Source organism: Gymnoscopelus braueri (assembly GCF_963280865.1).
Source record: "Gymnoscopelus braueri genome assembly, chromosome: 18".
Taxonomy (NCBI): Eukaryota; Metazoa; Chordata; class Actinopteri; order Myctophiformes; family Myctophidae; genus Gymnoscopelus; species Gymnoscopelus braueri.
Window position 1 is genome coordinate 41,536,337 of NC_137618.1, and position 12,093 is coordinate 41,548,429.

General features: G+C 40.7%; 1 protein-coding gene across 2 annotated transcripts in view; it reads right to left on the minus strand.

Annotated features, from left to right (window-relative positions):
• The window catches only part of abca12 (ATP-binding cassette, sub-family A (ABC1), member 12), a 163,537-nt gene that overhangs the window by 93,522 nt on the left and 57,922 nt on the right, over nucleotides 1–12,093 (minus strand). For both annotated transcript variants that reach the window (XM_080456466.1, XM_080456465.1), the window contains exons 30-33: nucleotides 5,628–5,861; nucleotides 4,478–4,896; nucleotides 3,274–3,380; nucleotides 499–605 (exon numbers count right to left, since the gene is read on the minus strand). In XM_080456466.1, coding sequence (XP_080312592.1) covers nucleotides 499–605; nucleotides 3,274–3,380; nucleotides 4,478–4,896; nucleotides 5,628–5,861 — 867 coding nt within the window. The remainder of the gene's footprint in view (nucleotides 1–498; nucleotides 606–3,273; nucleotides 3,381–4,477; nucleotides 4,897–5,627; nucleotides 5,862–12,093) is intronic.

Here is a 12,093-nt window from a genome sequence, read left to right on the forward strand (position 1 = left end):
GGCATCTTATAGTGTGTATAGTTTCAATGTAGGCTGATGATAGGTTCTAGGTTTACGTACTGTATGTATTAGTTATTATTAGATTATTTGTTTACTTATGTATTACTTTATTATTAGATTACTATGTTTATGCATTTGATGTATCATTGATGTATTATGATGTATTATGATGTATTATCTTGTGTCCTGGCTTACTGTAAATCGCTCTGGATTAAGAGCGTCTGCTAAATGCCTAAACTGTAAACTGTAAACTTTTTCTGTAATTGTATTCTTGCTCTGTAAAGCACTTTGAGCTGCATTTCTTGTCATGAAAGGTGCTACACAAATAATGTTTATTATTATTATTATTATTACTAAGTGCATTTACTCAAATAATGTGCTTACGTTAAGTACAATTGCAAAGTATGTTTACTTTGCTTGAGAATTAGCTTTTTTTTCCGACACAAACACACATTAACCAATTAAGCCCTATAGCGTCAATTAAGCCAGCGTTCAGACCTGCTTTGTCAGGTGTCCTAGTATCTCTGTGAACCGCTGGTCTGTGGGGCTGGTGCTGAACAGCTCCAACGCTGTTAGGAGGGTCTGCTGCATGAACATCAGATTCTCTGTGGAGAGAGAGATAGGCGGGGGGGTAATGAGGGTAGGGGGAACCAGAGAGAGAGAGAGAGAGAGAGAGAGAGAGAGAAAGGGGACCATAGAGGGAGAAGAGGGCAGCGGAGGAGTCTGTGAGGTGACAGCATAACACGACGTCCCGCTGGGCTTCATTACGACTAGCACCATTTCGAGGCGGCGTCGCCAGACTGCGAGCAGCAAATGATGTGCTTAACCCGTTAGGACCGGGAACGCATCTGAGTAATATTTTTTTTATTTCTTTGGGCTATTCAAAAAAGAACAGATCTACGCGCTTGTAGCTGTTATTGGAAAATCTGCTATTATTGGAAAATCGTGAAAGTTTGTGCAAATCTTTGAATAATACATATGTTTTTAAAGCGAACATTTGTAACTAAAATGTTTGCTTCTGGGGGTCCCTGGAATACAATATTTTCAGATGGGGGGTCCGCGGCCAAATACGTATAATTTTGGGTGGTCCTTGACATGAAAGAGTTTGAGCACCACTGATATTATAGCAACACACGTTATTTTTTCAGAAAACTGTTAGGATTTAGAAGATTTGAGTTACAATGTTCGCTTTAAAAATGTATATATATTCAAAGATTTGCACACATTTTCACGCTTTTTCAAAAAATCTATCTACAAGCTCTACAAGCAGATCTACAAGCTCATAGCGCCGCACTCGGTGCCGCGCTATGAGCTTGTATATCTGCTATTTTTGAATAGCCAAAGTATAAAATAATGGTTTAAGTGGTTACACAGATGCGTTCCCGGTTTCAATGGCTTAAAGTGGAGCCCTGTGCAGAGCTGATGGGGCCAACAAGGTCGGCCGGCGCTCTCCGCCGTCGACACATTAGAACACCATCTGACAAGCCCCCAAGAAAGTCAAACACCACCCCGGGGGGCGGCGAGACGCCATGACAGAATATTTAATTAGGCCAAAATTAGACAATGACGCTGTTTAATCTCCTGTGCGCGCCGCCAACACCTAGAGGCCACCGCTGAAAAAATTAACAACAGCTCGTCCGTCCGTGTACGTGTGTGCGTTTGGGAGAACGAACGAGGTTTGCAACGGGAGTACAGCTGATGCCGCTCACTAGAGTTATTCCATGTAACATAAACATTATCACACGAGTACCGGCAGCCAATTAAAACGAGGTCACGGACGTCCGCTCGAGTGCGTGGGTTGCCAGGCGCGGCATTTGGGGAGCGAGTGTGGGATAAGCGATTGAATTCTACTTTGCTAATGAGATTTAACCCGTTAAGGCCGGGAAGGCGGGAACGCATCTGTGTCATTTATTTAAGATTTCTTTGGCTATTTAAAAAATAGAAGATCTACAAGCTCATAGCGCCGCACCGAGTGCCGCGCTATGAGCTTGTAGATCTGCTTTTTTTTTTTCAAATCGTGAAAATTTGAGCAAATCTTTGAATATACATCTTTTAAAGATATTAATATTAATTTGTAACTCAAATCTTTGCTACTGGGGATTCTACAAAATAATATCTTCTAAATCCTAACAGTGTTCTGTTTTTTGCTATAATATCAGTGGTTCTCAAACTTTTTCATGTCAAGGACCTCCCAAAATCACATGTATTTGGCCGTGGACCCCCTTCTCAAAATGTTTTGTTCCAGGGACCCCCCCAGAAGCAAAGATTTGAGTTACAAATGTTCGCTTTAAAAATATATATATATTCAAAGATTCTCAAAAAAAAATACGATTTTTTAATTTTTTTTATTGCAGATCTAGAAGATCTTGTATATCTGCAATTTTTTTAATCGCCCAAAGAAACCTAAAAAATGACACAGATGCGTTCCCGGTTTTAATGGGTTAATAAGGTGCTGAGTGGCTTGACGTTGGAGAAGAGCCATATGGCTCCGGGGTTCTTTGGGAGCTCCAACTATAAGCCGACATTGAACCCTGAAAGCACATATGTCCAAAATGAATTATGCCCGGGCCGTAATCATACAGACAATAACAACAAGCATTAGCAAAAAAAAACGTGGCGAATCCCCCAAAGGGCTTTGAAGGTCAGAGTGAAGCGCTGAAGGGTTCCTAAGCAACGTGGTTCATGGTTCGGCACAGCCTGACACGCCACGTAAATTGAAATAATGCCCACCGACAATTAAGAGAAAGTATACGGTGGCAGGCTGCACAGAGAGGGGGCTGGAACGGTGAGAGAGCTACAACAGAGGTACAATTAGAACCGACATGGACGGGAGGAACGAACAGAGAGAGCCAGTGGGTTAAGTTAACCCATTAAGACCGGGAACGCATCTGTGTGAGAGGTTCGCTTGAAAAAATATATATATTCAAAGATTTGCACAAATTTTCACGATTTAAAAAATCTACAAGCTCATATGAGCTTGTAGATCTGCTATTTTTGAATAGCCAAAGACATCTTAAAATGACACAGATGCGTTCCCAGTCTTAATGGATTAACTTGTAGAGATAGCAGGGAATGAAGCAAACATATGCGAGGAAAGGCAGGCTAATGCTTCACCAATTGGGGATTCCCTGTTTAACTAGGCTGGTTTAACTGACAATGCATTTCTCACCATCAAGCCCGTCCAAGAAACAAGCAGGCTTTCTCATCGCCCAGAGACGGAGTAGTGAGTCACAGGAGCGAAGGGAGTTTGTAAATGAAGAGAGATGAAGTTACCTTGAGATTCACTGGCGAAGCCACCGGTGACGTTCTTTATGAGTCCGGCGAGAGGCAGGCCGTCGGGAATCAAGTTAACGGCTTCCATCAGCAGATCCATCGACAGTCTGGGAACGATTGAACAGGAAGCAATTTATTACCGGGGAACACTTACAGCACTTTGCGGAGGCCTGCTTGATATTTTTGCTTCCATTATTTGAAATAATGCACACAAAAAGCTCTGTGAGTAGCTTTTCATTTAGCTTTGTCTGCTGTTTAAAAGAGGCTACGTAACATGGGAGGAGGGGGGGGAAAGGAAAGAGTGTTATTGTTCTCTCTTTGTACTCAGAGCTGGCAACTACCACTAACTCTGGTTACATGGAAGGAAAAGAACATCCAACCATCATATTGCTAAAGCTGTGTTTGAGGACAGTGTAACGAGGCCTTAGTGGTCGTCAGTGGTGTAAAGTAACTAAGTACATTTTACTCAAGTACTGTACTTTGAGGTATTTTTTCTTTATGGAGTATTTCCAAATTTCTGTACTTTTCAGAGGCAAATATTGTACTTTTACTCTCTGCAATTATTTGAAAACTTTAGTTACTAGTTACTTTTTTGATTTGGATTATTATTACAAAACATACATATAACCACTTCAACCCCATATACATTTCGTCCATTTGAAAATAGCCGATCTACAAGCTCACAATGTGTTGCGATGCGATGCATTGATCTGCTATTTTCAAAAGATATTTATACATTTTATACATTCGAAAACTTGTGAAATGGGACATTCTGCATAATGAGTACTTTTACTTTGGGTACTCTAAGTACATTTTGATACCAATACTTTTGCACTTTTACTCAAGTCAATTTTGAATCCCGGACTTTTACTTGTAACAGAGTATTTCTACATTGCAGTATTGATACTTTTACTTAACCCATTAATACCTGGAACGCATCTGTGTCACTTTAGGCTATTCAAAAATAGCAGATCTACAAGCTCATAGCGCGGCACCGAGTGCCGCGCTACGAGCTTGTAGATCTGCTATTTTTTTTAAATCGTGAAAATTATTTTTTTACATTTTTTTCCGAAAAACTGTTAGGATTTAAAAAATGTTTAGAAGCGGCCTCAGGTCTTAATGGGTTAAGTCAAACACGTGAGTACTTTTTCCACCACTGGCGGTCGTTATAGCGATCACATTATACTAAGCAACTTGCACTCACGTCTGGACATTGTCGGGTAGGGTGAGGTAGGAGAGCACGCCCAGGGCGGCGTCGATGGTGTCATCTTTAGAGGAGTTCAGGGCCCACGGCAGGCCCTTGGTCGCCCCCTTCATCACCACGCCCAGGTCCGCGTTGGAGAAGAACACGTGCGCCGTCTCCACGATCTCCGGCACCGCGGGCGCCACGGAGAGGGCCTCGAAGAGGCTGGCGTAGTCGACGAAGAACAGGTCTATGAAGTCGTCCATGGGCTCCCTCGTCGGCTTCGACGGGGCTTCGCGGCGGCGGCGCCTGGAACCCGCGTGAGCGCTGGCCTGCTGCTGCTGCTGCTGCTGCTGCTGTCTCCCAGAGTCTCCTTTAAGCTCTTGCAGGAATTGCTCTATGGGTGCCAGGAGGCCACCGGTGCTCCCGATCTGGCTCACCTTCAGTGTTGGAAAAAGTACTCAAATGTGTTACTTAACCCTTTAAGACCTGAGGCGATTCTTTAAAAAAAATCTAAATCCTAACAGTTTTTTGAAAAAAATATAAAAAATATTTTTTCACGATTTTTTCAAAAATAGCAGATCTACAAGCTCGTAGCGCGGCACTCGGTGCCGCGCTATGAGCTTGTATATCTGCTATTTTTGAATAGCCAAAGGCATCTAAAGTGACACAGAAGCGTTCCAGGTATCAATGGGTTAAGTAAAAGTATCAGTGTTGCAATGTAGAAGTACTCTGTTACAAGTAAAAAAGTCCGGAATTCAAAATTTGCTTGAGCAAAAGTACAAAAGTATTGGTATCAAAATGTATCAAAAGTACTAAAATGTTTGAAAATAGCCGATCTACAAGCTCACAACGCGTCGCGGTGCGACGCGTTGTGAGCTTGTAGATCGGCTATTTTCAAATAGCCATAGGTATAAAATAGGGCTAAAGTGGTTAAAGTGTGTTTTATAATGTAATAATGTATATCTGCAAAGTAACTACCGGTAGTAACTAAAGTTTTCCAATAATTGCAGTAAAGTAAAAGTACAATATTTGCCTCTGAGATGTAGTGGAGTAGAAGCAAAAGTATAGACAATTGGAAATAATCCAGTAAAGTAAAAAAAAAATCATCAAAATCACACTCAAGTATATTACTTGAGTGAATGTACTTAGTTACAAGCCACTTGCTCACCATGTCGATGACGTTCGCGATCAGTTCTTCAAACATCTCGGCGTTGGCCGGCAGCTCCAAGTTCAGCTCGGTCAGGATGGGCAAGAAAGCCCTGAGCAGCTCACACACTCTGGACAGGGCCTGGGTCACCAGGTCCATTCCGGTGGCTTGCGTGGAGCTCCACCACTCCACTACCGACAACATCGTCTCTACAATGACTGCAGTGTCGTTGGAGGCCACAACCTGCTCCATGACCTGGTAACAGGGATGTTAACAATTAATCTATGATCGATTAATTGCCGTTAAGAATTTACTCGATTAAGGAGTTCCGGTTTGGCTGTTGACGAGAACGGTCATGAACATGTGAGCTCCGACGGTTTGCCTCACAGTTACTTCAAAATGTTATCATTTGTTTAAAAAACCTCAACTAACAGAACAATAGTTGGATTATTTCGTCGGTCGGTGCATGGAAACTTACAACCTCAGAAGCAAAAAGGCTACTTTGTCGGAGGATTCTAACGACGCCACATCGTGCCAAACAATGGCGGTCGGAGGTGGACCCCTAACGTTAGAGACGGTGTTGAAAGCGATACGTGAGTGCAAAGATGATTTGTCTAAACAGATTGATGCCAAAACATCCAACATTCAATCGGCTCTCAAGGCGATTGAGAACTCTCTATCAACTTTATCAGACCAAGTTGGAGCAATGGAAGTACGCGTGTCTGCTAATGAAGACAACATGGCGGACGTTCTTCTCCGACTCGAAAAGGCTGAGAAGCAGTTGGGAGACGCGGAAGGCAAATTGAATGATTATGAGGACAGGAGTAGACGAAATAACGTGGTTTTATTTAATATACCAGAAAATGCTGAAGGTCGGGATGCTACTGCATTCCTAGAACGCATTATACCACAGGTCCTCAACCCTATCGTCTTTGAAACCCCGTTTATCGTTGAACGCTGCCATCGCCTCGGTAAACCCATTGAGAACAAGACCAGGCCACTGATAGCAAGAATCCTCAACTTCAAGCACAGAGAAAAGATGCTCCACCGATCCAGAGAGATGAAAGAAGTCTTCCTCGACAAAAGAAGAATATATCTACACCCTGACTGCAGCGCCGAGACGCGACGCAAAAAGAATGCCTACAAAGCGGTAAAACAGCTGCTGTTGGATAAAAACATCACTGACTATCGCCTACATCATCCAGCAAAATTGCGTGTCGCCCACGGTGGAGCTGTGAAATGGTTCAACACACCAGAAGAAGTGGAGGACTTCTTGAAGACCTTGGATTAAAACTTTTTTTTATTAGGATCATTTTTCAACAGGTTAAACCTAGCGGACATTATGGCAGGACAGCCACGGAACTATTCTTCCTGAAAAAGGAGTGGGAATAAGTCATATAACTACCTTTACAATGTCTTTTCCCTGATATAGATATGTTTGACTTTTTTTAGTTGACTTACATTACACGTAGAGGGGGATCTCCCTTGTTACAATTGGATTTTACAAGGACTATTTTTTGTTTATATTTCGGATCACCACTTCTGCATTCTCTCCTTTTTTTTTCATCTTTATATACTGGCTCTACCTGATTTATTGTTTATTTTTATTTTTATTTTTTGATCTAACAACTTGCAGAACTATATAACTTTAGAATATATATATATATATATTAGCAGGTTGATGGTCTGTTCAAGATTGCTCCACCGCTAGGTTATTTGTTTTGCCTTTTTTTTTCTGTTACAAAAGCTCCCTAACATGGTGAATTTGATGTTTCTTTTATTGAACTCTGGCTCGAATTTAACTTTTCAAATATCAGATGTCTTCAAATGTTGATCTGTAGTTTTTGTTTTGTTGGGGAGGGGGGGAATAATTTTGACCGATGTTGTGATTTACTACGAATGACGTTATTAGTGATGATGCCTCCATCTACATCAAACCTGACATCCTTATAGGCACTCCAGTTATTGAATTAACATAGTAGAAACCCATTTGGACTACTTTTTCTTATAGTATAATATTTGATTTTAGAATTGATAAGTTTTTAAAAAAATAACTGGGGTGTCTAGACTTTAAATATGCTTGGCCTACCATCTTGCCCATACTCCTCACTCCTTTAATTTATATAATTGTATTTTGCTGTTGCACATAACGGTTAGGCTATAAAGTATATGCATACTTCTACATATTTTTTATTTTTGCTAAGTTAAATTATTTTGGGGACTATTTTGACTTCTGATGTGCTTTGTGTAGATTTAGCAGGGAGCAGAGAGAGGGGGCGGGATTGGAATGCTAAGAATGTCTACAGGCTACACGGGGATGTTGCTAGACTGCAGTGTCAGAATTGACCTGTTTTTTTTTGTGGTTAATTGGCGCCATCGTCAGGCGAGGTGTGGATATGACTTTTTCCAAAAAAAAACAAAATAATGGGATTTCTTTTCTTCTCTCAGAGCTGCAGGATGGAGGCTTCAATTCACTACTTTATTTCACTACTTTATTTCAAATCTTTTTATTTTTGTTCTGTATTGAGGTTGGTATTTAGAGAGATGAATAGTAACTGTGAGGGCAACCTTACACTAGGTAAGAGTAGCCCATCTAATGTTTGTTTTTCTGTTTTTCTGTTTTCTTGGGGATATTTCATGGGCTCCTGGGGATTTGAATGGTCACTACTTGGGCTCTCTATTGTATTTTAATAGCTACAGCTCCTTATTCAGGACACAATACCTGACTCATAGCTCACTTTACAGTATTGGAATCCTGTTGCGCTGTGCTCCTGGCTGGGAATTTATTATCATAATATGCTCCATACTAATTTAAATGACTAGTGAACTAAATTTTGTCTCCTGGAATGTAAAGGGAATTAACTCTCCAATCAAGAGGAAGAAAATAATTACTTATTTAAAGAAATTATCCACAGGTGTTGCCTTCATTCAGGAAACTCACCTTACTGATCTGGAGCATATGAAGCTAAGAAGGGACTGGATCGGCCACGTCTTTTTTTCCTCCTATACTACTAGTGCACGTGGAGTTGCCATACTTGTAAACAAAAACATAATGTTCAAATTGAACTCAGTAAAAAAGGATAGGAATGGCAGATTCTTGCTCTTAGATTGTGTTTTGAACTCAAACAGGGTAACATTAGTAAACATATATGGTCCCAATCATGATGATCCATCATTTTTTAGTGACCTTCTCTTGAAACTAGCAGCAGTCGAGGGCCAGTGCCTTGTCGGAGGTGACTTCAACCTGGTTTTATCCCCGACAGCTGACCGTTCTCAACCAAAGACACTCACACCATCCAGAGCAGCCTCAGTGTTGAACCATGGTATGAAGGACTTAGGACTGTGTGACATTTGGCGTACACTTAACCCCAATGGTAAGGACTTCAGCTTTTATTCTAATACACATAAATCCTATAGCAGAATTGACATGTTTTTAGCTCCACAAAATATAATTACAAGGGTAACGAGCTGTGCTTATTTACCAGCTGCATTATCTGATCATAACCCAGTAAAGCTGATTTGGAAAATGGAGTCTGTACGGCCCTCCTCGTTTCGATGGAGATTTAAATCATTCATGTTAAAAGATCCGGATTTTATCTCCTCTATGAACACTCAAATTGATCACTTTCTTGAGGCTAATTTGAACTCGGCTTCTCATGCCAATGTATGGGAATCGTTGAAGGCTTATATGAGGGGTTGTATTCTGTCTTACAGTGCTCATAAATCAAGGGAAAAGAGAGAAGCCTTATTAAAATTGGACGTAGAAATTAAAATGCTGGAACAGCAACATTCTCAAACTAATAGAGTGGACGTTTTTAATACTTTGACCTCAAAACGGATTCAATACAATAATTTGTGCACTAATAAGGCGGAGGCTGCTTTGGCTAGGACCAACTATCACTATTATGAATATGGAAATAAAACAAGTAAGCTTCTAGCATGGCAAATTAAAAAGGAGGATGCAGACAGGATTATTCACTCCATTGTTAACGAAGAGGGCAGTGTTCTGACTGGTTCAACAGAGATTAATGCTGAATTTAAACTCTTTTACGAAACATTATATAAATCTGATCATGGCACCATTAATGCTGCTGCAGAGCGTTTCCTGGAGGGCGTACCTCTTCCTCAGATCAATCCTGAGGATAAAGAATGGCTAGATGCTGATGTAACTGAGGAGGAGGTTCTCCTGGCCATTAACTCTCTGCAAAATAATAAAGCCCCTGGACCAGACGGTTTTCCAATTGAATATTTTAAATCATTTTCAGATAAATTATTACCCCCATTGACAAATATGATTAAGGAAGCACTGGACAGTCAAGCCCTCCCACCAACTCTGGAATTGGCAACTATAACATTATTACCCAAACCTGACAAAGATAGACAAAAATGTGGCTCCTACAGACCCCTAAGTCTTTTAAATGCAGACTACAAGATAATCTCTAAAATGGTCGCAACCAGATTGGAACTGGTCTTGCCAAAAATAATCCATCCTGACCAAACAGGATTTGTCAAGGGGAGGCAAGGGTCAGATAATGTTCGCCGCTTGTTCCATATAATAGATGCTGCTCAAAGGACAAAGGAGCCCACATTAATAATATCAATGGATGCGGAAAAATGTTTTGATAGAATTGAACCTAGCTTCCTGTTTCAGACTCTTGAGGGAATGAACTTTGGAGAAAAAATGATAAAATATATTAAGACCTTTTTCAATGCGCCAAGGGCTCAAATTCTTACCAATGGGCATCTGTCGGACCCCTTCTTGCTCTCTAGAGGAGTTAGACAGGGTTGCTGCGTCTCTCCCATGTTGTTTACGATCGCCATTGAACCGTTTGCCCTTGCAATTAGAGCTAATGAAGCTATTTCTGGTGTTAAATTTGGTACAACTGAACATAAACTGTCCATGTATGCTGATGATGTATTGATTTACTTGACTGATTTGGCCGATTCAGTCCCTCCACTGTTCCAGTGTTTACAGGAGTATAGCGCAGCTTCGGGTTATAAAATAAATCTAACTAAGAGTGAGGTTCTTCCTTTAAATGCACAGGAGCCCACATTAATAATATCAATGGATGCGGAAAAATGTTTTGATAGAATTGAACCTAGCTTCCTGTTTCAGACTCTTGAGGGAATGAACTTTGGAGAAAAAATGATAAAATATATTAAGACCTTTTTCAATGCGCCAAGGGCTCAAATTCTTACCAATGGGCATCTGTCGGACCCCTTCTTGCTCTCTAGAGGAGTTAGACAGGGTTGCTGCGTCTCTCCCATGTTGTTTACGATCGCCATTGAACCGTTTGCCCTTGCAATTAGAGCTAATGAAGCTATTTCTGGTGTTAAATTTGGTACAACTGAACATAAACTGTCCATGTATGCTGATGATGTATTGATTTACTTGACTGATTTGGCCGATTCAGTCCCTCCACTGTTCCAGTGTTTACAGGAGTATAGCGCAGCTTCGGGTTATAAAATAAATCTAACTAAGAGTGAGGTTCTTCCTTTAAATGCACAGGATACAAATGTCAGAGAACTTATTGATCCACTTAAAACGTGTCCTAGTGGTTTCAAGTATCTGGGTATAAATATTAGAAAAGAGCGTGATAAGGTTTTTAAAGACAATTATTTAAGACTATTGGAGAGAGTTAAGATCGATGTTCAAAGATGGACTGACTTGCCTTTGTCCCTAATTGGTCGAGTGAATACGATTAAGATGAATGTGTTGCCAAACTTTATCTATCTGTTTCAGTGCATCCCATTGTCTGTTTCCAAAGGATTTTTTAGTGATCTCAACAAACCCATTTCCTCCTTTTTGTGGCAGAACAAAACTCCACGTGTCAAATTAAGCACACTCCAAGCCCCCTATAATAAGGGAGGCCTAAATCTCCCTAATTTTAGATATTACTATTTGGCTTCGCAGTTCCGCCCTTTATGGACATGGTTACACCCTGAGGTTGGTGAGGTCAGGTGGCTGCATATAGAACAGGTAGAGCTTGGTCTAACCCCTCTGAAGATCGTTCCCTTTTTGGGCTCAAAGAAAACCCTCTCCAAAATTACAAAGAATCCTATAATATTGAGCGCTTTTGAAGCATGGCAGGAGTCCCATAAATTATTAGGTAAAGATACATCTCTGATGAGATTGACACCTTTATGGGAAAACCCTAATATTCCATACCCCATAGCTGATGGTACATTGAAGAGATGGGTCAATAATGGAATCAGAACTGTGGGGGATCTATACAAAAACGATATATTGTCAAACTTTCAACAATTGTCGTCCAAATTTAACCTGCCCAGACATGACCTATTTAAATATCTCCAAATTAGACATTGGATTCGAGAAAAATCTACAGACTTTCCAAATATCCCTAATAAATCCCCTTTGGAGGATCACATGGCTAGTACACTTGTTACCTCCACCAAAGGTCTAACATCCTCCATTTATAGTATTATAAACAAAAATCTGCCAATTTATAATGCAATGACTTTTAAA